Source organism: Papio anubis, chromosome 2 (genome assembly GCF_008728515.1).
Source record: "Papio anubis isolate 15944 chromosome 2, Panubis1.0, whole genome shotgun sequence".
NCBI lineage: Eukaryota > Metazoa > Chordata > Mammalia > Primates > Cercopithecidae > Papio > Papio anubis.
This window is the reverse complement of record NC_044977.1, coordinates 148,362,276-148,389,480: the sequence shown is the minus strand read 5'-3', so window position 1 is coordinate 148,389,480 and position 27,205 is coordinate 148,362,276. Positions and strand designations below refer to the sequence as shown.

General features: G+C 39.1%; 1 protein-coding gene across 8 annotated transcripts in view; it reads right to left on the bottom strand.

The window, feature by feature from the left end:
• The window catches only part of SLC9A9 (solute carrier family 9 member A9), a 588,523-nt gene that overhangs the window by 268,030 nt on the left and 293,288 nt on the right, over positions 1-27,205 (bottom strand). For all 8 annotated transcript variants that reach the window (XR_002520177.2, XR_002520179.2, XM_009201572.4 and 5 more), the window contains exon 9: positions 15,382-15,470. Coding sequence is in view for 6 of the 8 variants with exons in the window: in XM_009201572.4 (XP_009199836.2) it covers positions 15,382-15,470 (89 nt within the window). In the remaining 2 variants the exon portion in view is untranslated. The remainder of the gene's footprint in view (positions 1-15,381; positions 15,471-27,205) is intronic.

The following is a 27,205-nucleotide window of genomic DNA, read 5'->3' as shown; positions in this document are numbered from 1 at the left end:
GAATATAACGTCTTGGAAACATCCTGCCTGCGAATATAAATGTATTTATACAAATAGCCAAATCTTGATAGTTCTAAGTCTCCACCTACTCATACAGAATATAAAATTCCTTGCAGAGTTTTCTTTTCTCTTTTTATGGGACTCCCCAAAGGGATCCTCATGAGTGACATTGCTGTGCCCTAGGTCACTGGTTCTCAAGCGCTGCTGCACATTAGAACCATCTGGGAAGTTGGAAACAATCCTGCTGCCCACGCTGCACCCCCTGCCAATTATATCAGAATCTCTGGGGAAGCCACTGGCCAGCAAGATTTTTAAAACTCTCTAGAGTCCCAAGTCCCAAGCCTATCAGCATGTGGTTTCCCCTTGAACTCACTTGGACAGTTTGGCTCTGATCTGCTGAATCCAAAACCCCACCTGCCAAATGACAGGACCTCTGCCCTTCCCCATCCAGCATCTGGTGTCTTTCTAGATGCTCAACTCTGGCCACCCATTAGAATCACTTAGGTAGAGTTTAAAATACTGCAGCTGAAGTCCCACTCCAGACTAAATAAATCAGAAATCCTGGGCATGGAGCCCAGGTATCTGGGATTTGTAAAAAAAAATTCTAACATGTAGCCAGGATTGAGCATTACTGCTCTGGGAGTTTCTGAGAGGAGGGAGCTGGGTGGCATGTGTTGTCAGAGCCCGGAGCTGACCATCCCTCACTGCCTGCACCAACCTGCCCTTGCTGGATTCCAACTGCAGCCTGTGCTCCCTACCCACTGCTGCCCACTCTGCTGCCACCTGCCACCTGCCACCTGCAATTTCAGGACTGCCTCACTCCTTAGGGTATCTGCTATGTTTTCTGCCTTTGGCAGCTTAATCTCCATATTTGACTGTCTCCTGGTCTTGACTACTTATTTCTCTTCAATCAGCAGGAACTTCATTTTTATGTGTTCAGTTCTTTCAGAGATGGTCCCTTAGAGTTGAGCATCCACTCAAATTCTTTCAAGTTTACATCTCAGCATTCTGGGGATGGGGTGGGCTCCAGCAGGGTCACTTGTGTTCCCAGGGAAACAATTTACTCCCCCCAGAATTTTACTATTTAGTGCTCCCCTTCTCAGAGTGCAGGCATGCCAGCAGGCAGGTAGGTTGGGAGGGCCAAGCTCATTCTCACAGTGTCCCATAAGAGGATGCTGGCCCTCAGGCTACATCAAACTCCTTTCCATTTATAGGAATTTTCCTCTTAAAGGTTTAGTTATCCTTTCCCGTGTCTGACTTCTTTCGTTTAGCTCCTTTTCACACATATATCACTACATGTCTAAATCCCAATGATGGATGAAATTTAAATTCCTTCTTTTGGTTTGCCTGGGTCTCAGGTCCATGAACATTCCAGAACCTATAACAAAGTGTTTTCTGCCTAGAACACAGGGGAGATCCTTAAAGAGTGATGTTACCTTATTCTACAGGCCAGTATATCCAAGTCCTACAAACAGCCCAGAAATTACACGAAACATTTGTCAGGGCCAAATGAGGAAAAAAATGTGCCCTTAAAATCAGACTATTTTTCCCTGGAAGGTTAGATTGTCTCAAACTCTTTTAGTCTCTAGTATGCTTGGATGAAGCAAAAGATCCCTATAGACCTCAACTTGGTACTATAAAAGCAAGCCAAAACCCAAACGATAAATCAGTACAAAGGAGAAGAATAGTAGTGTTTTCCCTAGGGGATACTGTAAATTATTAATTTATGCCAGAAATGAATACAGGCAGTATCAAAATAATGAATCGCTATGACACCAGCCTGCAGACCACCAATTAAGAACACCTGTATAAGGATATAAAAAGTTAAAACATAATTTCTTTCGTGGCCCTAGGGAAGACCTCGGCTCTACTCACAGAACTTCACATTAACCATTCAGAAACGTGCTGTGTCAGAATTCAGAATATTGAAGCTCTGCCAGGACTCATTCCAAGTGCTAGCTCTGATCCCTGTGTGCCTGTCTGTTTCTAGTTGGCCAAGAGATCTTTTATCCCGGCCCTATGTTATAGACCCCCATACTATCATCAGAGCAACATCTTCAGAAAGAGAAAGCAAGTCAAGGGCTGGGGTATGAAGTAATTGTCTTGGAAACAAAACAAATTACAAATTACGAGTGTCCAAATCATACTTTCTCCAGAAGTGAGTCTCAATTATCATGTTTTCACAGATCTCTAGGGGAAAAGAACTGTGTGAATTCATGTACTTATAATGACTAAGGCAAGGTTAGACATTTTTTTCCCAACGGAAGCATTCCTTTATTTTTCAACAGGTATCTTTTCCCTTCTACTTTGTTCTTGAAAATTTAATTCGAACAAAGCAAGACACAGCACAAACAGGGAAAAGAAACCTGTTTTAAAGCCGAGATTTTTTTTTTTTTTTTTTTTTAACAGTTAGAGCCAGTGGAAAAATACAACAGTAATAGTTTGTTACCTAGGTATTCACTGTTGAGGCAGGTCCATCATAACGGTTATTTATTTTCCCTTAAGAAGAGGTTGGTCACTGCTGATCCCAATCAAGTCCTTTTTCAATGTAACCCAGAGCAATTGCACTAAGTGACTCTCCTAAAACCAAACTCTTGTTCTCACTTATTAGATTTCTCTCTCGGGTACTTTATTCAGAGTTATATATCATATCTCCACTGATGGGATTCTTTGGAATTTTGAGCTGTGCCTCCAGAAGCAATTCAATTTCTTTTCTGAAGGAATTGCACAAAGACTTAACGTTTTATTAAATACAATTGCTGCATCTTTCAAGATTATTAAGGAAATGGCATCCTTAAATTTGGCAACATTCTTTAACAAACACATGCCCAGGCACACATATTCAGCCTTGATGTTTTCTGCATTGCATCAATAAAATTTAATTAAAATGAGTAGAAAAATTACAGTAATTTCCATTTATCATTCTAAAATGCCATTATGAGACTGAAGCCCTTCATACTTACACCTATCAAGCAGGATGATAAAACTGTAATGGGTTATTAAAGGGGGTTATGCCATTGCCATCCTTAGAAATTTTAAGGTAATAATGGGCAACCATCTGTCTTGAGTGTCATCAAAGCAGGTACCAGACAAGCTGATCTCCTAAATTCCATTCAGATCAAGTTTTCCATTATGCATTGAATCAGATCTGTACATAGAAGGACATGAAATTTATATGTTGATATCCAAGCACTGATGATGGTATTTTTTGTTTTCTAAAAGTGAAAAATTAAGAGAGAGAGAGAGAGAGAGAGAGAGAGCACACCAGTGAGCACTATCTTTTTAAGGAGTTAGGGCTCTACGTAGTGAGAAAGAATCCAAAACCATGATTTGGGGGAAAATATAATAAAGAAAATTAATATTTAGAAAAGGCTAAATGAGGTAGGTATACTTTCTTAGGGTTTGGTGGGCATGAGAAAGCAAAATTAAGGGAAGACTTTGGAAACTTGTTAGTAAGAAATTTAAAGGTAAATTAGTATGTGCCACCAAGACATTGCCTATTGGGTAGAGATAAAGACAGTCGTGGGAGGTGATTCTGATACAGAGACTTTTATGACAGTGATGAAGAAGCAGAATAAAATGACAATAATATTATTCAAGTACTCTTAGTTAGGTAGAATGCTGATGAATCCTGAAGAAAGCAAGCCAGCAGAGGCAAAACGGAATAATATATCTGTCATAAGATAAATAGGTGAACAGGATAGATGATGAAACAGCACAAACACTTTGGTGAAAAAAGACTATTGTTGGCTGTACCTATTAAGGCTCTCTCAGGGTTGTAGTAAAGCAGGGAAATAAAAAAAAAAACTGGAGGAGAGTAGTGATCTGCAGGAATGGGGTTTCCTTCTTCATCCTCTGTTAAGGGGACAGGGATGAAAAACAGAAAGCCCAAGGAGAAGAAGAAGAATGGATTAGCGATAAAAGGAGAAAACAGTAGAATGCATAAATTGAAAATGATCAGGATAATATGTAAAGTTTCATAAATTTAATAAAAGGGGGAAAGACATGCATGTAATTTTCTGTAAGAAAAGGTCTATAATCAAACATATACAAAGGACATTAAAAACAACGAGTTGTTATGCACTACTCTATTCTTTGTGTGGCCTTAACTTCCCTAAGACTATAAAATCTGGTTAATAATAGCATTCACCTTGTAGATTTTATGTGAATATTAATGATAAATTGCATGAAACATATATGTTCAGTGTCTGACACAACTGTGTTCAACAACTGTTAATAGTAAAATTTTTAAAAACCTGGATAGAATAATCGTTTACTAACAAAGTAGATATGGCCAAAATTGAATGGAGAAGTAGAAAACTCAAATATTCGACCATTATGAAATTAAAAGCACTATCAAACATTACTTCCAAAAGTGGCATTGGGCCTCCTCGTACTTTAAAATGTCCACAAATTATTTGACATCCCTTCCCCCACCACCACTTCAAAATGTAAAGCTTAATTTCCTTCCCGTTGCGCATGGTCCAATTTTAGGGAATAGATTCCAACAAATAGAATATGGCAGAAATGACAGTAAATAACTTTAGAGACTAGTTAATCAGAACCATTGCTTCTTTCTTTTTGCTCTCGCTGGTTTCACTTGCTCTGGGCAAAGTAAGCTTTCACATCATGAGGACACCCAAGCAGCCCTGTGGAAGACACAGGTGGAAGAACTGAGGTCTTCTGCCAACAGCCCATGTAAATGAGGCTCTTGGAGAGAATTCTCCAGCCCCAGCCAAGCCTTGAGACACGGAAGCCCTGCCCAACAATTTGTCAGCAACCTCACAAGACCCTGAGCCAAAGCCACCCAGCAAAGCTGATACTCCTGGATTCCAGGACTTCACAAATTATATGAAATAATAATACAAGTTTGTTGTTTAAAGCTGCTAAATTTGGGAGTAATTTTTTACACAGCAATATATGACATATATACCAAATATTGTTTTTAGAGGCAGGTGCTGTGTATTTTTAATTTACAGAGCATATTCCTTGAGCAATGACCCATGTCCAGGTTGACCCTAGGTTGGAAAACTGGCCCAAGCCCTCAAAGTCATTGAATTTTCCTGGGTTTCAGTTTCCTCCAAGAAAATTCTGGGTTCAAAAGTTTATCTTTATAGTTTCCCTTAGCTCTGAACTTCTTTGATTTCATGGCTTAAAATTTCCAACTGCAATTATATGCTATGATAAACAGATTTGTGGGTGAGAGAGTAGGACAGATTTAATTGAGAAGTTATAGTCCAACTACAGCTTTGTCAGAGAAAACAATTTACATAAAAAGTTTTCAAGGAGAAGCATGGATGTCTTACTCATCTTTATTTCTCCCTGGGTCCCAGTACCCAGGACATAGAAGGTATTCACTATTGAAGGTGCCAAATATTTATCTGTGGCTCCTACTATAATACATGTTGGTTGTGGAGTAAAGCCTTCTCAAGTGGGGAAATAATTCTTTCTGGGCACTGAAAGTACAGTGTGTTCTTGCCATGATGTGGGAGCTCCACTCTCATTAGCATTTAAAAGGAAACACGTATTAGCTGAACTACTAAATGTCCTTTATACAATATAATGAGTTTCATTGAAAAGAATCACCAGCTTAGCTAAGGAGAAATTGAAACACTTTGCCATCATTTATAAATTCAGCCCTTCTAGGATGGTATTTTTAAAGATATTTTGAGTGAAGGAGAGAAGAAAAGTGGTAGAAATCTTGACAAAAGAAATGTAATTAGAGTAATTTAAAAACGGCAATTTTATGCTTTATGAAGATATCTTTGATCTTCTCAGAAGCCAGGGAGGCAGGGGCATTGTTGCCCATGATATTCTCTCTCCACTGTGCCTTGGAACAGGTAACTGGGATGGAACGTGACTGCTTTTGTTAAAAGAAATAGAAAAAAAATGCACAAAACCATAATCAAAAACCCACTGTAATGCAAATCAGTGAGGCATGGACACACTGCAGGAAACACGCAAGTAATGGAATTGTACTTCGTCTTTCTTTCAATATCTCAAGATCACCCTAGACATTTGCCTTATGCATCCAACTCATTAAATTTAAATTAATGCATCATATCAGAATTAAATAAAACCATTAATTAGCATATATTCTCTTCTCTATTTTTTATCTTGGAATGTTAATGGTCAAAATTCATTCACTCATTAATTTATTAATTAATTCAGAAAGAATTTATCTAGCTCCTAAGTTCAAGGCAAAACCAGACGGTAAATTTCCATAAACTTTTCATATAGAACTTTTCAATATCCTAAGAGGTTAAACAGTACAAAAATATGTCTGGAGTCACAGAAGGTTAAGATAAATTTAGATGTTATATATGTACACAGTTTACTAAAAAGAAGTGTGGTGAGTGTTAAGATTGATGTCGTGGAAGTCACTTACCATATTTGCTCATAACTAACCCTTAAAACCATTAACAGAGACAAAAATACTATGAGTTGTCCAGTTTTTCCTCAATGATGCTATCATAGTGATCTGCATAAGGCAGAAATCTGATTATTATCATTATCTCTATGCCTAAAAGGCTTAACCAATTATTACCCTTATAGGATAGAGTTCTCCCAAGGGGAGCACACTGAGACACTAAAAGGTTCATCTGGACTTACCTCTCCATTTTCATTCTCAACTGTCTTCCACACGCTTCCCTTCAGTGCTCCCCAACCTATACCAGTGGCCTACCCCTACCTACTTCTCTGAGGCAACCTGGGACCTAGTTACAGTGTGTTACCTCTTTGTTTCTGAGACTTGTCAAGCTTTTTATTTTTTCCATTTTTATTTTAGATTGAAGGACTACACGTGTACTTTTGTTATATGGTGTATTGCATAATGCTGAAGTTAGGGGTATGGCTGATCCTGTACTCAGGTAGTGAGCATAGTACACAATAGTTGTATTGTCAACCTTTATTCTTTTCCTCCTGCCTTCTAGTAGCTCTTAGTGTCTACTGTTGCCATCTTTATGTCCACGAGTAACCAATGTTTTTCTTCCACTTACAAGTGAGAATGTGTGGTATTTGGTTTTCTGTTCCTGTGTTAATTCGCTTAGGAAAATGGCCTCCAGCTGCATCCATGTTGCTGCAAAGGACATGATTTCATTCTTCCTTATGGATGTGTAGTATTCTGTGGTTTATATGTACCACATTTTCTTTATCCAATCCACTGCTGATGGGCACCTAGATTGATTCCATGTCTTTCTTATTATGAATAGTGCTGCAGAACATATGCATGCATGATTTTTCATAGACTAATTCATTTTCCTTTGGATGTATACCCAGTAATGAGTTTGCCAGGTCAAATGGTAGTCCTGTTTTAGGTTCTTTGAAAAATCTCTAAACTGCTTTCCATGGTGACTGAACTAATTTACATTCCCATCAGCAGTGTATGAGTTTTCTTTTCTCCACAGCCTCACTAGCATCTGCTTTTTTAAAATAACAGCCATTCTGACTGGTGTGAGATAATATCTCACTATGGTTTTGATTTGCACTTCTCTGATAATTAGTGATGTTGAGCATTTTCTCATATGTTTGTTGGCCACCTGTATGTCTTCTTTTGAGAAGCGTCTGTTCGTGTGCTTTCCAAATTTTTATGGGATTATTTGTTTTTTTGATTGTTTAGTTGTTTAAGTTTCTTATAGATTCTAGTATTAGATCTTTGTCTGATGCATAGTGTGTGAATATTTTCTCCCATTATGTAGGTTGTCTGTTTACTCTGTTGATAGTTGCTTTTGCTCTGCAGAAGCCCTTTGGCTTAATTAGGTCCCACTTGTCAGTTTTCGTTTTTGTTGCAATTGCTTTTGAGGAGTTTTTATAGTTTAAGGTCCTTCATTTAAATCTTTAATACATCTTAAGTTAATTTTTGTATATGGTGAAAGGTAGGGGATCCAGTTTCATTCTTCCGCATGTGGCAAGCCAGCTCTCCAGCACCATTTATTGAACAGGGATTCACTTCCCCATTGCTTATTTTTGTTGCCTTTGTCAAAGACCAGATGGATGCTGGTGTGCAGCTTTATTTCCAGGTTCTATATTCTGTTTTATTGCCCTATGTGTCCATTTTTGTACTGATACAATACTGTTTTGGTTACTGTAGCCTTATAGTATAGTTTCAAATCGGGTAACTTCATGCCTCTAGCTTTGTTCTTTTTGTTTAGGATTGCTTTCAAACTCTTTCTTAGTTTTATATTTTTGCATACTCTATTCTTTTTGCTTTTATCCTCCATGAAATCTGGGTGACAATATCCTAATTAACTCTACACCCAAACTCCAAAACACCCAACCCAAAAACCAGCTTCCCATGAAAACCTTCCCTCCAGTAAGCAATTCAGTTCTCTGGTTTTCATGACATGTTGTGCATCCCTCTACATTAACATATACCACATGTGGTTGTTTGTGCATGTGAGTGTGTGCATGCATACGCATATATATGTTTGTGTGCAAGTGTGTGTCTTCTGCTATATTAGGACCTCCAAAGGACAAGAACCATGTGGTATTTGCCCTTGTCTCCCTGGCTTCCAGCATGGTACCGGCCATGCAATTACTGTAGTTCTTAGAACACAATTAGTCCATGCTTAAATTAAAAAGCTGTAAGGTTCTTCAGTCATATCCTGAGATGCTGAGTTATAGCAAAATAAGATTTCTACTCTCTACCCTAAGGATGCAGGCAATCTTAGGGAAAGCCATCACAACCATTCACCTAGCAGCTGAGAGTTTTTCCAGGAAGAAGCATGCAGCCCTCAGTATGAAACTTTTTACTCCAGTATGAACCAGGGACTTTGGTTTTTGATGGCCTCATCCTTGGATTTGCTTTGACAACTTATTGAAATGGTATACCCAGTGATTTGGCCTCAAGTTAAATGGTAAACTCTAATTCCTCCTCTCATCTGTATGCATTTCAGTCTTTAATCAAGTGATCCCCACTCAATTGTAGTCTAAGAGAAAGAACCAGACACATGCATTATGCTCCATGTCAAGTAAAAGTACATTAGATCTAGAGCATGATCCTTAAAACCCAGTCATTTAATTCAATCGTTCATTTTACAGATGGAAAAAGTGAAGCTCATGTGTGTTAAATTAATTATCTGAGGCCATACTATGAGTACTAGAGGATGGGGGCAAGACCCAGTTTTCTAGACTCTCAGCCAAGTGTTCTTTCCACTGTATCTTGCTGCTCCCATATTCCAGATCCTTTATTTGAATTTTCAGAGTCATGCACAGAACATATAATTTGGCTACTATTGTCTTCTTTTATTGGAAATTTAAATTTGGATTTGCATTGCTGCTTTTCCATTCAATGGCGATAAACACTATAAATATCTGGGGGGAATGGAAATAAAATAAGCATCTGGAAAGAATGTGCTATAATGAAGATGTCATTGTTTGCCCATAAATGCTAGACAAAGAATCTGGCTTTTCAAAAGCAAATACATGAAAACATCTATGTCCATCCCAGCTTGTATTTGTGTAAAAAATTAAAATGCACTGAAATAGGTAGATTTTCAAAGATAACAGAATCAAATACTATATAAAATAAATGACTAATTATCTGAATTAGCTGAAAGTATAATAAATATGGCCAAACATTCATTTGTTTTTCCTTCCACCCATTCAAGGTTTACTGAATAAACGATGCCCCACAATTGGTACTATCCCATCTACTAACCAAATGATATTTAGTAAGAGCAAAACAGTTTGAACCACAAAGTAAAACATCTGAGTTGAAATCTGCTACTTATGAGCCTAGAAAAAACTTGAATACATCATTTTTTTTCTTTACTGTTTCATCTCCTCAACATAAAAAAAGCACTGTTATTTCTCCTACCTTAAAAATAAAAAGATATTTTCTTTGGTCCCGATTCTTCCCCCAGCAATTACTTCATTTCTCTGCTGCCCTTCAGCAAAACTCCATTGAAGGACTTGTTGATACACAAGGTTTCCAATTTCTTTCCTCTTATTCTCCCTTGAACCCATTCTATTCAGGTTTTCTGCCAGCATGGTTCTTATCACTGTTATTGATGATGTTCATTTTCTTCATCTTTCTTGAAATTTCAGCAGCATTTGGTATAATTCATCACGCTCCTTGAGACACTCTTCTTTTGACTTCTAGGACGCCATACTTTCCTTTTCTTTTCCCTAATATCTATTACCTTTCAGGCTCATTTGCTGATTTTGGATTTCTTAACATTGGAGTACCTTAGATTGGTCTTTGGACCTCTTCTCTATCACTGCCTTAGAGATTCCATCCAGTCTCATAGTCTCAGTATCATCTTTATATGATACGCAATTATCATCTCTATATGTTAGTCATATGCTGACGACACTCAAAATTATATTTTTCTCCTAGACCTCTCCTCTGAACTCCAGAATTCTACATCCAACTGGCTACACAACAGCTCCACTTGACTAATACACATCCCAAACTTAACAAGTCAACCCTGGGCTCATAATTTTCCCCCCAAACCTGTTACTCTTATAGTCTTCCCTAGTGAATAATGGACACTTCTATTCTTTTAAAATGTATGTACATGCCTGTCCTTAAAGGTCTCAAGTGTTTCCCCACCTCATTTGGGCTCTCCATGACCTGTCTCTTCTCACTGCTCTGCTATTTCTCTCATACTCTCCCTTGTTCGCTCCATACCAGCCACATTGGTTCTCCTGCCCCACGGGGCCTCTGTATCTGTCATTTCCGATTTCTCTACAGCTCTGTCCCAAATGTCCACATGACTCCCTCTTTTACTTTTTTCAAATATCACCTTGCTGAGGCCTTTCCTGGATACCCAATCTAACATTACAAGCCTGCCTTCCCATCATATACTCCTAGCTACCCATCCCTGCTTTATTACTGGCCTTATGTCTTACCATGAGTGCACTGTATACTTTGCTTATTTATTTTGACTGCTATGAAGCTCCTCAACTAGAAATTCTTTTTTTGTTCACTGTTGTATCCCCGGTACCTTGAGCAGTGGCTGGCACAAAGTAGGCTCTCAAAAAAAATTTGTTCAATGCATGAAGGGAATCAGTGATAATAAGAGTTACCTCTTAGGTAGAAAGGTAAGTAGAAAGTAAATGAGATAAGTACTTTGTACATGTTAATGCACAGTAAATGTTAATTATTTACATTTATTTCATATACCCATGTGTATTGTTGGCAATAATTTTTGGTGGCAACTATGTGAAGGGAAGGAGAAATTCTAATTAAAAGGGATGCTATGGAAGTACATGGGTTTGCAAGTTAGCCTCAGGCAAGGTAATACAGCTGATGGGAACACCCTGGAGTTTGGCCCAGATAACAAGCTCCCAGGCTGGCCTGGGGGGTGAGGGAATGTGGGAGGAAATGTGTAGGAGGAAGGCTGGAAATCATCTGAGTGGGTTCATGGGGTCTGTACATAGTCTTCGGGATGGCTCTGGGTGAGACCTCTGGGCTATACTGCTGTGTGCTGATGTCCGTCTTGAGTATCGCTAGCAGTGCTCAGCTCCCAGGGTAAGAGACAGGGCTTACAGTATCTGTCTGTCTCTAGGACTTGATGTACACACCCTAAAGCAACAAAGAACTCCAAGTCCAGGGAAATGAATTGCTGCATATGTTCATATACTCTTTAATAGGATGCTTTGGTATTCAAAATACAAATCATTATGTTGGGTAACAGCATCATAGTGCCTCTATCATACTGCTTTTTGCCTAACACATAGTGATGTTACATGTGTTTTCATAGGTTGAAGCAAAAATGAAGTTCCTACATCTAAAGGGTTATTATCATGGACGAAACATATCTTAAACTGAAAAAATACAACTTTAAAAAGGCACTCTAATTCTTCAAGCTATAAAGAATGCATAATTCTCTAAAGCCTTTGTATCCAGATATAGCTATTTGATTAATGGGTATAGACAGAGTTGAATAGAACTCTTTTGTAAATCATGTCATCTTTGAATTTTATAACTCATATGTGATTTACATGGATTTCCCTGAGTTTACTAATTGGCTTCCTACACTCTCATTAAACAGTCCTGGCAACAGAGGCAAAGAAGCTGTGTAACTGCTACCTTCCCATTGACAGTGTGAACGCAACCTGGGATATGTAGAGCAAGATACTGTGTCCTGTAACCATGTAACATCATAGAATACTGCCCCAACCTTTCCCAGTTTCAGAGAGGGCACAGTGGCAACGTCTTTAGTACATGCCTCAGCATTTCTCTACAATTTGGAATTCGTTTCCCATGAGAATTTCAACTCTGCTTGTTACACTAGTGCAGAGCCTCTGGTGTGGCTGAGAGCCTCTGATTGCACTCTTTCAAAGTGGGGACCTTAGACTCTTTATACTAGAGTATGGGATGTGCATGTGTATATGCACGCATAGATATGCAAGTATGTATAAATACATACATATGCTGTGTATGTACATATTATAAGAAAAAAAATAAGCAGAAAATGACAGATCCTGATAGAAAAGAAGTGAGGAAAGGGATGAAAATGAAGTGGAAGGGAATTAGCATTTATTAAGCTTCTGCTACGAGGCCAGGCACCAAAAAAAGAAGGCAGTGTGGGGAACAAAGATGGGGATATGCAGTTACCTAGATGTTAAGGAAAGAACTTGTAAAATTATCTTCCTTAAAGGAGAGTGATATAAAAATGAATGCTGGCAACCTGTCAGGGAGGGCTTGTCAAGCCATTCAGAGGGAGAACAGAAGGCTATGGGCACTGATTTTGGCTTTGTTTCTCCTAGATGCTGGGCTGCTGTCTTGCCATGAGATGAGTTATCTTTGAAGTTCTGCTGAGCAGTCTAGATAGAACGACTTAAAAGTGCAAGTCCCTAAACAGGGTTCAGCTTCCCAGCATACAAATATGCTCAGAGAACCAAAAGAGGTTAGGAAAGAAACAGCCCAAGACATTTCCCTTTAAGCCCTTGGAAAAGCTAGTAGTATTCAAAATTAAAGGGATTCTGAAAGACTATATGTTGGAGGTTTCTGGATATTGGTATCAGTTTTTTGTTTAGGGGGCTTTTTTCTTTTGTTTCACTCAGGGGGTCTCAAGATTTCTGTAATTGCATCTTGTGATTCCTCTGAGGAATTTGAGGTGATGGGCAGAGGGGAAGGGTGACCTTGCAGAGTCCCTGGGCAGGTAGAGGTAGAGTCAAGCTTGGGATGCGACAAAGACAGAAGGATGAAAGTGATAGCTCATTCTGGAGAGCTTCAAAGTAAGCCCTCAGGAAATCCTGTTTAGGAATTTCTGGCCAATTACAGGTTTTGCTTTGGTTGCTTTTGCTTTCTCTACTCCCACTGCCCTAATATCACATCAGATGTCTTCAGCATCACCATGTTTATTACAAGAGACCTCTCTACCTCCACTTGCATTTTGGGCTAGATTGCATCATTCAGTCCAATTCTCCATCATTGCCTATGTCCACATTCTTTGCCATATAACTTTGCAGTGCTCTCCCACTGTGGTCAGGGATTGGCTTGGCCTCTGTACTCTGGACTATGCCATATAATTTTCCTTGGCCAATGAGATATTTAGAAGATATGATACAAGCACAGTACGGAAATGGACTTTCTTCAACACTGGGGCTTGCTCTTCTATCAGGAGAAGAATGACAAACATGTGGCACTAGCAAAGCCTACCAGTCAAGCCTACTTTAGAATAGAGCCCCCAACAAACCAACAGACATATACATAAGCTCAGCTGGTACGAGCAGATGCACCCAGTCCAACCCCGATCAAAATGGCTAAAGCTTGCAGGTGTGTGATCAATAAATGATTACTGTTGGATGACCCTAGGGTCTTGTGGTTGTTACACAGCAAAAGCTAACTGATACAAGTGCTGTTTGGTCCATGTTCTTCATGTCTGCCAGAGTCATATTCCTAAAATGGAACTACAATGATCTTAAAATTATTTTGCCTAGGACCCTTCAACGACTTCTTGTTATGGGCTGAACTGTGTTCCTCCAAAATTCATATGTTGAAGTCCTAAACCCCAGTAGCTCAAAATGTGACTGTATTTGGAAATGGAGTCATTGAAAATGTAATCAGCTAAGATGAGGTCATACCAGAGTATGGTAGGCTCCTAACTCAATATGACCTGTGTCCTTATAAAAGAGGAAATTTGGTGGTAGACATGCACAAAGGGAGAATGCTATGTGAACACGAAGGCAGAGATTGGGGTGGATATGTCTAGAAGCCAAAGAACATTAAAGATTCCAGAAATCTTCTAGAGGCTAAGAGAGAGAGAGAGAGAAAAAGAGAACAGATTCTCCTCCACAGCCCTCAAAAGGAGTTATCCTGCCGATACCTTGATCTCAGACTCTGGTCTCTAGAACTGCGAGACAATACATTCCTGTTATGTAAGCCACTCCCCATTACTTATAGGTTATAGTCTAAAGTCCTTCACAAGATACATAAGTCCTTTCATGAGTTTGTCTCTGATTTCACTGTATCCCACTTGCTTCAGCCTTGCCCCATTCACAAGCCATGCTGAACTATTTACAGAGCTTCCACTGGCTGCTCAAGAGACATTGTCCATGCTGATCCCTTGGCCTCAAATGCCCTTGTGGCTACCTTCTACCTTCTAGTAGACCCCAGATCTTTACCTAGGTAACTTCTATTTATATTTCAAGCTCCAGGTTGGGCATCATCTCTGGAAACTTTCTCCTGACTTTCTCAATCCTAACTGTGGGGTGATGTCCTACTAAAGCTCCTTATGGACACTATAGAGATATTTCTATGACAGCAGTTATAAAACTGTGGCAAGTTGTTAGCTACACATCTGTGTCCTCATCAACAGTCTTGATAATGAACCTCTTGAAGCCAGGGTCATAAACTGTCTGTTCTTGTATTCCTAGTAGCTAGCATGGTGCTTGGCACAGAGTGGCTGTGCAGCAAATGTCTGTGGAAAGACTATGTGTTGTTTATGTGGAAATATCCAAACAGATGTGTTCTTGGCATAGGGAGATATATTCTGCTTGTGTGACAACTGGCAGTTGAGTTTGCTTGGCATCAAAAGCACCCAGTTAAAGACCAAACCTCACTTCTTTCTTTTTCTTCATTTCCTTCTTTCTCTATAAGTACCCAATCTCACATGCTTTATAATGCTTTTAGATGTAAGTGACTGTGAATTATTATCAACTGTATGCCTTTCATCTTTAAGACTGACAGTCTAAGTTCAACATCTCTCAGGAGGGAGAACTATTATAACTATATTTTTGCTTACCGAGAGAATTGTTAATGGTTATCCTGGAGGGAAAAAAAATCTATAAATATCAAACTCGTAAAGAAGCCTTAAGCTTACATTCTTCCTTTACTAATGAAATTCTTTCTGACGATATTGCCAGAATTGCTACGTAACCATTTCACTGAGAAAAGAGACCGAGTCTGTAGTAAATTTTTTCTTTTACCTGTTTAGTTCTTATTTTGGAATCCGAAGACAGATTGTTGTAGGTATAATGTGCTTGTGTGACTCCACAGAAGAGAACAGCAACTATTCCTGAAATTAAAAAACAGATCAGTCAAAACCAATTCTATTTTCCATCCAAGTCAAAGGGTAGGGCTATTCCCGCTGGAAAATAGACTTGGTGTCAGTAGAGTTAAAACTGCTAGTAGTTACCATGATAATGAAACCTAGGTAAATCTTGCTACTTGCTTTAAACAAGGTTTAAACAGGGTCTTGAAGGATTAAACCTAAAGAAAAACATTAAGAAGTAGATTCTTCCTGGAGATAAACGGGTCCCTGTTCATGAGCTAGAAAAATTTTATTTGAAAACATGAACAAAAGACTGCATAGTCAACCCTGGGTTTTTCATAGCCAGTGCCAACTACTTTGCTGGATTTTATACTAAATACTGGCTTATTTTCTGAAAGATATTTGCTTTCCACTGTATAATTTGGGTAGCCTGAAGAGGTTCCTGTCATACCATAATTTAGTATTAAAAGTGACGAGTGACAAACCTAAGACATCTACAAGGGTGCCCCTGCCAATGCTCCTACTTGCCAAGCAAGAGAGAGGAGACCTTGTTTGTTCCTGTGCCTCTTTGGAAAGGCTAGGTGCTCTGTCCTGCTGCCGAACATACCCAAGGCATTCACTCCTTGAAAGTAAACTGGTCTGTTCTTGTGTGATTCCTACCAACAGTGGACCTTTAGTTGCTTCTTGGCATCTGCAGGGTTTATTTCTTAAACTATATATCAGCTTTAAATGTGACATGAAGTCACACATACACTAGATGCTTTCTGGAGACAGAGGAATAGCGACCCTGAGACCGATGTGCTATCTGTCCCCGGGCTCTGTTATTCTCTGTGTTATTGTCCCTGGGCTGGAGTGGGGAAGCAGTGGGAGTTTGCACTGTACTTTGGATTAAAGATTAGCTCAATTATGGGAAATTGGGCATAGAGGAGGGCTTTGGGAAAAATGCAAGATATAAGTATTCTTCGACTCAGACCAAGGGGATTGAACTGAATTTTAAGCAGCAAAATCTTTCCAACTAAAAACACTCATCAATTAAATGCTGATGATTCTTAAGAATATAGAGATATGTGAACTGAATACTGACATTTCAAGTGAATCTGCAACAAAGAATTTTAAAGAACTGAGCTTTTAAAAAAATACGTAGACTGTATGCTTCCACTTACATGTTGGTTATTTTTCAGGTGAGCACTGGATAAAACATTGCTAACACATATTTACATAAGTGTGTAGAATCTACATGACTTATTGCCTTTTAACATTATGCTTCAAAATTTTAGACAAAAGAATAAAACAAGTAGGAAACTTTACCATGAAATATCTATTCAGTGGGCAATTCAACAGATTTTTTGGTAACTTCTCAGTTTCTTAGCATCTCTTCAGAAATTCTAAGGCAAAAATGCTTACAAAATATTTTACTCATCATAGAATTTCTATTTTAAAAAGCAACAAATACCAGGGGAACTTTCAGTACGCTGAAGCCCTAAGTACTTCAAAGCACAAGGAGGATTACCCTGTATACTATTTTGGCATAAATCATTTCTCTTTATTTATTTAAAAATGTGACCTATGTCTGTCTAGTGTGTAGTCTATTAGGGGTTTTTCTGGGTGAGGTTTTGCTGACCTGTTCACTGTTGTGGAACTGTTTTGACTAGATACTGATCTGTAGAGAAGTAGTGAATAAAAGGGCAGGTGTGTCTGTGTATGGATAGCAAATAAATTCATTGTAAGAACAAGAATAGGTAACAAAGAAGTGTTACAAAGGATAAGGAAGGGACTAAGATTGTCTGAATACCTACTGTGGGCCAAGAACAGTGCTTGTTTCATTTACATCTTCTTGTTTACTGCAGTGAGTTACTATCTCACAACAGGCTCACAATGATTAAGCAGTCTCTCCCACTGCTGCCTTCTTTTTAGTAATAGCATCCATTCTTTCTGCTGCCCAGGGAGAAACTTTGGGACCACCCTAAGTGCACCTCTCACTGCAAATCAGCAATTTTGTTTACTTGTCCTTCAAAATACACCTTGAACCCAAACACTTCTCAACATCTCCATTCCTAGCATCCTTTTCCAAGCCACCATAACTTTTGGCCCAGATTACAACAATAGCTTCCTAACTGGTCTCCCTGCCTCCCATGGTAGCCCCTAGCACCCTAGCAATAATGCTTTTTGAAAAACTAGTCAGACCATGTCAGGCCTTTGCTCAAAACTTTGTAATGGATTCCTGTGGCTTAAAAGGTACTGCAAGATCTGTTCCTGCCCCTTCCCCACTCCCCACAATTTGCTGACCTCTTCTCTGACCACTCCCCTCCCTCCGCCTTACCTTTCAATATCCTCTCTAAATGTGTTCTGCCAGGGACCCTTGTACTTCCTTCCAGGTCCTACTGTTTGGAAAGCTCTGCAGATATCCACATGGCTCCCTCCTTCCTTCAGATATCTGTTTAGATGTTACATGAACAGACAGGTCTTCTTCATCCACTCTGTACAAATTGTTCACTCTCATCATTCTCTACTTGTTTTATTTTTTTCCTGTATTATATACTGCTACTTGATATTTTATATATTTATGTGTTTACTTTCTGCCTTCCTGTATGATATGGTTTGGCTGTGTCCCCACCCAAATCTCGTCTTGAATTGTAGTTCTCATAATTCCCACATGTTGTGGGAGGGACCTGGTGGGAGATAACTGAATCATGGGGGCAGCTCCCCTATACTGTTCTCTTGGTAGTGAATAAGTCTCACGAGATCTGATGATTTTATAACGGGTTTCCCCTTTCACTTGGCTCTCATTTCTCTCTTGTCTACTGCCATGTAAGGTGTGCCTTTCACCTTCCACCGTGATTGTGAGGCCTCCCCAGCTACGTGGAACTGTGAGTCCATTAAACCTCTTTTTCTTTATAAATTTTCCAGTCTTGAACATGTCTTTATCAGCAGCATGAAAACAGATGAATACACTGTAACTCAAGGCAAAGCTCATTGAAGGCAGAGGGATTCCTAACGCTTAGAGCAGTACCAGGCACATGGTAGGCACTCCGTATTTGTTGAATAAATACAAATACAGATTCAACATTTATTTGTTGAATAAATAAGTGAACATTCCCATCTCTATTGAACAAGTAAGACACTAAAGTAATTTACTCAAGTTCACCTCTAAAGTGACAGAGCTGGGATCAAATAGTCCATAGACTCCCTGTGCTTTTCTGCCTATATTAGACCATCTGTGAATGTTTTAAGGTGATCTTAAGCCATCTAAAAAATATCATTTCTGATATCCCAGGAACCAGCTAGAGATTTTATGAAAAAGATTACATATCTGAACTAACTGGGCTTATAATTGGAGAATATTTTCCCTAGTGGCTGCATTGGTTATCATTTCCTTGCCTCCAGTAGAAAACTAACAGGCAATGTTGTTGCTAAATACCTTTTGAGTCTTGTATGGATGGATATGTCATATAAACAACAAATAATGGAGAATGAACCTGTATGACCAGAGGCTTGGTGTTGTAATGAAAATAAAACAACAAAATTGATCTGACCCTTAGTATTAGCATACACAATCATAATTCCATAGCTTAGTAATTAATTCACGCAAATTACTGTGATTAGTATGACTCTTACAAGCCAAACACATTTTGAAAATGTCTCATCTAAATACATCTATTATCTATAAAATTCTCCACCACTGAAACAAATTCAAAATTGACTGTTTTCTACCTTATGAAAGAACATTTTAATTGTCACTATGATTTTACATACTCATGCTTGTGAGCCCTAGTTGTGCTGCTGTTATGTGAGGTCCTAAATAGTTCTCTTAAATTCTATGAACCTCAGATTCTTGTGTGTAAGAAAGAGGGTGAGGGGAACCCTCAAGGGACCCAGAAATGCTTTTTGTGCCAGTCATCAAACTAGTGTCTCAGCTCCAAATCCATCCATCTTTACTGGCTCCGTGATCCTGGCACTGGGGCCTACAAACCATGCTTCCCTTTGCCAGTGCTGTTGGATCCTGCCAGTATGAAGTGCCAGAGGATGATTAGAACCCAGTGGAGGAGAGAAGGGCTTGCTCCTTCCTATTTGCCTGCTCTTCCTCTTAGCTTCATCTCAGCAATGACACACCCCAGAGTGGGCAGCCAGGCAGTGTCCTTAGAATTCTGGATCCTAGCCCAGTGGTTCCCTCTTAGGAGCTTCTAGATTCATTTCCCTTTGCTCTTCCTACTCCTAGGGTTCACAATTGCTTCCTATAAGTATTACCTCTCTGATACCTTTGTGCACACTTTGTACCTTTTGAGATCTCCACCAACTCTCTACCCAATTTCCTGAATTAAACTCTGTCAATAGCCAGATTTTTTTTTTTTTTTTCTGAGTGAATCCTGGCTGATATTCTCTTGTGGGTATCTTCTCTTTCTAAACGTTGATAATTCTTGGAAACCACAGTTTTCCATTTGAAAATAAAATCCAACTCGTATCTTCCCTGTCATAACTGAAACAATGAGGAACACTAGGGGCAGGCAAGACCCTGTGTGGTCCAAGAGAACTGGGACTCATCCTCTTTTTAATCCTACCCATGGTTGGAATTGGTATTTTTACAAAGTGATATGGTTATATGGTTTGGCTGTGTCCCCACTCACATCTCATCTTGAATTGTGGTTCTCATAATCCCCGTGTGCCATGGGAGGAACCCAGTGGGAAGTGACTGGAGCATGGGTGTGGTTTCCCCCATGCTGTTCTCATGATAGTGAGAGAGTTCTCACTAGAGCTGATGGTTTTACATGTGTCTAGCATTTCCCCTGCTTGCATTCATTCTCTCTCTTGCCACCCTGTGAAGATGTACCTTCTGCCAGAATTGTAAGTTTCCTGAAGCCTCCTCAGCCAAGCAGAACTGTGAGTCAATTAAACATCTTTTCTTTAGAAATTACCCAGTCTCAGGTATTTCTTCATAGCAATGTGACAATGGACTAATACAGTAAATTGGCACTGAGTGGGGTGGGGTGTTGGTATAAGGGTATTCAAAAATGTCGATGCAACTTTGGAACTGGGTAACAGGCAGAGTTTGGAACAGTTTGGAGGGCTCAGAAGAAGACAGGAAAATGAAGGAAAGTTCAGAACTTCCTAGAGACTTGGGGGACTCAGAAGACAGGAAGATATGGGAAAGGTTGGAACTTCCTAGAGACTTGCTGAATAGCTTTGACTAAAATGCTGATAGTGATATGGACAATGAAATCCAGGCTGAGTTGGTCTCAGATGAGGAACTTGTTGGGAACTGGAGCAAAGGTGACTCTTGCTATGCTTTAGCGAAGAGACTGGTGGCATTGTGCCCCTGCCCTGGAGATCTGTGGAAATTTGAACTTGAGAGAGATAATTTAGGGTATCTGGTGGAAGAAATTTCCAAGCAGCAAAGTATTCTAGAGAACTCAAAGCATAAAACATGGGAAAATTTGTAACCTGACAATACAATAGAAAAAAATAAAACCATTTTTCTGGGGAGAAATTCAAGACCACTGCAAAAATTTACATAAGTAATGAGAAGCCAAATGTTAAGCACCAGAACAATGGGTAATATGTCTCCAGGACATGTCAGAGACCTTCACAACAGCCCCTCCCATCACAGGCCTGGAGGCCTAGGAGAAAAAAAAATGGTTTCATGGGCCTGGCCCAGGCCTGCCCTGCTCTGTGCAGCCTCAGGATGTGGTGCCCTGTGTCCCAACTGCTTTAGCTCCAACTTCTACATGGTGTAGAGACTGTGGGTACACAGAAGTTAATAACCGAGAATTGGGAACCTCCACCTAGATTTCAGAGGATGTATGGAAATGCCTGGATGTACAGGCAGAAGTTTGCTACAGTGGTGGAACCCTCATGGAGAACCTCTGCTAGGGTAGTATGGAAGGAAAACGTTGAATTGGAACCCACACAGTCTCCACTAGGGCACTGCCTAGTGGAGCTGTGGGAAGAGGACCACTGTCCTCTAGACCCCAGAATGGTAGATCCACTGACAGCTTGCACCATGTACCTGGAAAAGCAACAGACACTCAACACCAGCCCATGAAAGCAGCTGAGACAGGGTTGTACCCTACAAAGCCACAGGGTCAGAGCTGCCTAAGACTGTGGGAGCCCAAGTCTTGCATCAACATGACCTGGATGTGAAACGTGGAGTCAAAGGAGATCATTTTGGAACTTTAAGGTTTAATGACTGACGTAATAGATTTTGGACTTGCATGGGGCCTCTACCTCCTTTGTTATGGCCAATTTCTCTCGTATGGAATGCAATGCCTGTACCCTTGTTGTATCTAGGAAGTAACTAACTTGCTTTTGATTTTACAGGCTCATAAGCAGAAGGGACTTGCCTTGTCTCAGATGAGACTTTGGACTTGGACTTTTGGGTTAATGCTGGAATAAGTTAAGACTTTGGGGGGCTGTTGGAAGGGCATGATTGTGTTTTGAAATGTGAGATATGAGATTTGGGAGGGCCAGGGGCAGAATGTTATGGTTTGGCTGTGTCCTCACCCAAATCTAATCTTGAATTATAGTTCCCATAATCCCCATGTGTTATGGGAGGGACCTGGTGGGAAGTAATTGGATCATAGGGACAGTTTCCCCTGTGCTGTTCTCATGATAGTAAGCGAGTTCTCACTAGATCTGATGATTTTATAAGCATCAGGTATTTCCCCTTCTTGCACTCTTTCTCTCTCCTGCCGCCCTGAGAAGAGGTGCCTTCTGCTATGATTGTAAGTTTCCTGAGGCCTCCCCAGCCATGTGGAACTGTGAGTCAATTAAATCTCTCTTTATAAGTTACCCAGTCTTGGGTATTTCTTCACAGCAGTGTGAGAATGGATAATACCCAGCCTTTATATTGGAACAAGTGGTTTGGAGAGAGAAATATGTTAGACCTGGAACTATTAATGAGGCATAGCCCAGACTTGGATTTATGTCTTCCAATTCCCAATCCCATAATCCTTCTGAAACACAAGCACTATCCTATGGTAGAGTAGCTACTGTGACATGTAAGTATAAAAATGCAGTTCCCATTATATGTTTGAGCTGAAAGATTATCTGCCAGCATTGTAGTAGAAAGGATTCTTTTCTTAAAGTCTGGATTTCCTCCAATTCTGAAGGCCTGTCATTTTCCTTTGTATTACTTCATTAATCCACTAGGATGAACCCTTCAATTCAGTTATTTTTTTTTTAAGGTCAAAGAAATAATACTGCTTCCAAATGAAACCTTTAGGCATTTTGAATAGAGGCCAATTTTCTCAATAAGTGAAGACAAGAAAAACTTACAAGCTTTCAAAATTGTTTCAATTTCAAACAAGTCTAAAGTAAAATTTAAAAATATATTGTTACCATATCTTCTACTCATAAGAACTTAATTTTTTCAAGTAAGCTATGAGGTTTAAAGAGAAACTCCCAAAGTCTTCTCCACATAGAAAAGGATGTTTTTAAATCTCTAGAACACAAACCTTCAGATCAAAGGGCATGGAAAATAGTGAGTTCTGATGACTCTGCCCAAGTGACAGAAGCAGTTCACCCCACAAAGGAACCCACTCCCTCTCTCCTTCTCTCTTACTGCTGTTTCTTACCATTTTGCCTTGCCTGTTCTTGTCACTTCCAGGCTTTGCTTAATTTACAGCTTATATCACTGTCCTCTCCATATATCAGAAGCCACTTGACTGCACTTGGAAGTGCAACAGTGGCCCAAGAATCCACAAGGTAATGACTCTGTCCAGTGTTCCTTGAATATTAATGTACATCTGAATCACCAAATCACCCGGGGAACTTGTTAAAATGCAGATCCTCCTTCAGTAGGTTTGGGGTAGAGCCCCCAGTTCTGCATTTTTATGCTATTAGGGGATGTCCATGATGCTAGTCCTTGGATCACACTTTGAGGAGCAAGTCTTTCACTAACGTCTGGGTCTAGGTATCAACTCACCCTTGCTAAGAGTTGGCTCTGACCTTGTATGTCTCCAGAAGAGATTTTTCCCTTATTCTTGACCTTTTAGCATTTTGGAACAATTATAAGACATCTTCAAAGGAGTACCGTCATTTTTGCTACCCTTTTTTTTTTTTGGCTTATAAATATCTTTTGCTAACTTCCAAAAATGTTTCAAAATTATATTTTTGTGTTTTATTCTTTGGTTTTCTTTTTCTAGCTTTCCAGAATTGACATGGTTCTGTGAAGTCATTTTAGTTTCAGAGAGTAATTATTATCAAGAAAATCTGAGATGTTTTAAAAATTTTTTACTTTACTTTAAAATTACTTCCTTTTCATCCTAACAATATTGGAATGTGAAAAAATTACATAAAATAAAATTGATGATATACTTTACTACCAAAAAGTTGAATAAAACCTTTTCTTTCAAAAAAAAAAAGGGAAATAAATCACATCTTTTGATCACAATGTTATAAGGCTGTCATATTTTTTATCACAATGTTATGAGACTGAAAATTGAAAAAGCATAGGCTAAATAAATGTATCCACTGGAAACTTTAAAATGCATTTTTTTAAATTAAAATTTGAGTTGAGGCCAAATGCAGTGGCTCACGCCTGTAATCCTAGCACTTTGGGAGGCTGAGGAAGGCTGATCACCTGAGGTCGGGAGTTCAAGACCAGCCTGGTCAAAATGGCAAAACCCCGTCTCTACTAAAAATACAAAAACTAGCCAGGCATAGTGGTGTGCACCTGTAATCCCAGCTACTTGGGATGTTGAGGCAGGAGAATTGTTTGAACCCGGGAGGTGCAAGTTGCAGTGAGCTGAGATTGTGCCATTGTACTTCAGCCTGGGCAATAAGAGTGAAACTCCATCTCAAAATAACTAAATAAATAAATAGAGTTGAAGGTGAAATCAAATGTGAAATTTTAGATTATTTAGAAATAAATAACAATAAGTTTATACCACATACCCTATCAAAACCAATGGGATAAAAATCAAATAATTATTTAGTGGAAAATTGATAGTCTTATGTGCATTTTATTAGGACAAAAAGATTGAAAATCAGTAGACTATTTACCTCAAGAAACTGGACAAGGGACATAAAAATAGACCCAATGTAAGCAGAAAAAAACTTGACAAAGAAAAATGAAAAAGTAGCCAAAAAGAATATATGAAAAAGAGGACTTGGCCACTAAAATAAAGAGCTGTAAAATAAGAGGTCCATACCTCTCAGCCCCTGTGGTATCTTGGGTCTCGATGCTTCCCAGGTTGCCATTCTCTGGCCATGGCTACAGGCGTAACACGAGTGATGCTGGCCAATAGCTTCATTCTACTGAGACTTAATGTTCTCATCTGGCTAGCGGCTACTGGTCTCAGAGGTCTGTTTTTAGTATAATGCAATATGATGGATATTAAAATGCTGTCCAAACTCAATACTCTTAAGTAAATATAGGGTTTTGCCATAAATATTAGGAGATGAAAGGAAGAAGACAAAAAGGAATAACTTGGAGAAACTCATTTCAGGGATAAACACAGCAACGTTTCCTATTTAACAAGTGACTGGGAGATAGTACATGCTTTGCACATTCTATGCCCTTTTTCACCTTTGTTGTCTTCTCTTCACCTTTAACTCCTGCATCAAGGAAATCAGGTAGAAATGTGCTTGCTCTTCCTAGTAATCTAAACTTAGACAATTCTCAGTAATGTCACAATTAAGCTACCAGACTTACATGAGTGAGTTTGGTATCTGGTATTTTTCCACTCAATTGCTAGTTATCTGTTGAGATCCTATACTGAGTAAAGCATTGACCATGGGTATGAGGAACACAAGAATGAATGAAGCAGGCCTAGGCCTCAAGCGGCTTTATGTCTCCTAACAGAGATAAGATATATACAAAGACATCTAAAACTGGGTAGAATAGTGGGTGATAATAAAGGAGTTCTCAAAGGGAGTACTTTCTTTAAGGCTAGAAAAGCTGAGAGAGGGATGAAGAATGTTTTCCTGAAAGTGGCAGAGTCATTTAGATCTTGAAAGATGAGAAAAATTTGGGAGTGCAGGTTCATGGGGAGGGACTTCAGCAAGAGCAAAGGGAGAGAGGCAGGTGATTGTGGGGCATATCTGAGAAACATGCACTTTACCAGTACACTTGGGCTTATCCATTATAGATAAGGAATAAATACACATGAATTAATTAAAAAAATTTTTGAATACAAAACTTAATAGGAGAAACAATTAATAAACTATGCTTAATTGTCAAACTATTTATTATAAGCACTAAGGTATTTATCTTGCATGTTTTGTTAGGCCTGGTATACAAAAAATTAGAAATATAAAATATCTAGTATGTCTACCCTCTGCTGGCAAAATATTTCTTCATTTGCTTTCCCAGTAAAAATAAAATCTGATCATTCTGTTTCCATCTCTGCTGGAAAAACAAGCAGTCCTTAAATGCAACTCTTGTGTTACATGTCCAAGATCTTAGATTTAAATTGTATGTATGGGGCCCTGCAGCAATGATGAATGGACTCAACTACATACATCCCGGTCCATGTGGAGTGGGTCATGCTCAAAAATATCTGGAACCTAAAATAAATAAGGGACTCTGAAAGAAATCAGGAGGTGGCCTACAAAAAATAATAAGAGCATCTGACTCATGTTTGTGCACAACACTGCCTTTCAGTGTTTGTACAGTGAGATTTTAGTGATGGGCAAGAGCCCAAAGGATTGACTGCAGGGACTCATTTATACAATTTTGGATAAGAACTAGAACCAACACTTTCTGATGCTATCTAAAAGAACTGTTTTGAAAAACCACAAAGAGGCACACGGTTAAACTCAAGTTAATTAGCAAGCAAAGAAATTTAGGAAACAGCATGAGGAGATCTATGATTCTTGGGGGAAAATAGTGATTCTGCTGGCAAGTAAACTATTTCCAGAGAGATCAATTTTCAGAGAACAATTAATTCCTCTTGTTTAACGCAGTACCGTTTACACTGTTCTCCATGACTTCCACTTCTGGGCCCTCTCAGAAAGCATTAGTGCTACTAAATATAGTACGTCTATTTACTTGTTGACATGATCAAACTTCAATGTGTGGTTGTAAATTATGTAAGAAAAAATATGCAATACTGGGTCAGAAAACATAGGATCTATCTGGTCATAGTTCAGACACTTTGCTAGTTTGATGACTGGTGCAATGTAAATCCATTGCCTCGTCCATTGCTTCCTCCTCACTAAATTGAGGAAGGTAGTCTGTTCAGTGGTTTTCAAATAGGGGTATATAAGACAATCCAAGCAAGCAGGAAGAAAACGTAAGATCACCATAATTTTAATTAGCACTTTTGTATATTCTAGGGTAATATAATTACCCTTGTGTGCAAAAAACCCAAAATGAACATTAATGTATAAGCATTTGTTACATAATAAATCTATTTTATTTCTTGCCAATAAGGGTCAAGAAACTCTGGCAAGCATTGCTCTAGATGACCTCTAAGCACCTTCCAATTGTAAATATCTGTGATATAAATGGTTCAGTTTTTACATTTGCTTCAAGGTCTGCATACATGGGATTGAAGAATTGCATGGGGTTTAACAGCTTCACTTGACTTTCTGTCAACTAGATTACCCAGTGTCTCCCTCTTGACCTCTATCTCCTTAAGAGCTAGGTTCCTGACCTGCTGTATTATCGCTGACTCATAACAGTGTCCAGCACATGTCAGGTACTCAAATACACATCTGTCAAAGGAATGAACTTCTACTTCAAGAAACATTTATGTGCTTTGAAAAGAGAACACATGAAGATTAACCCTAATTCTTACATATGAATAAATGTTTATATG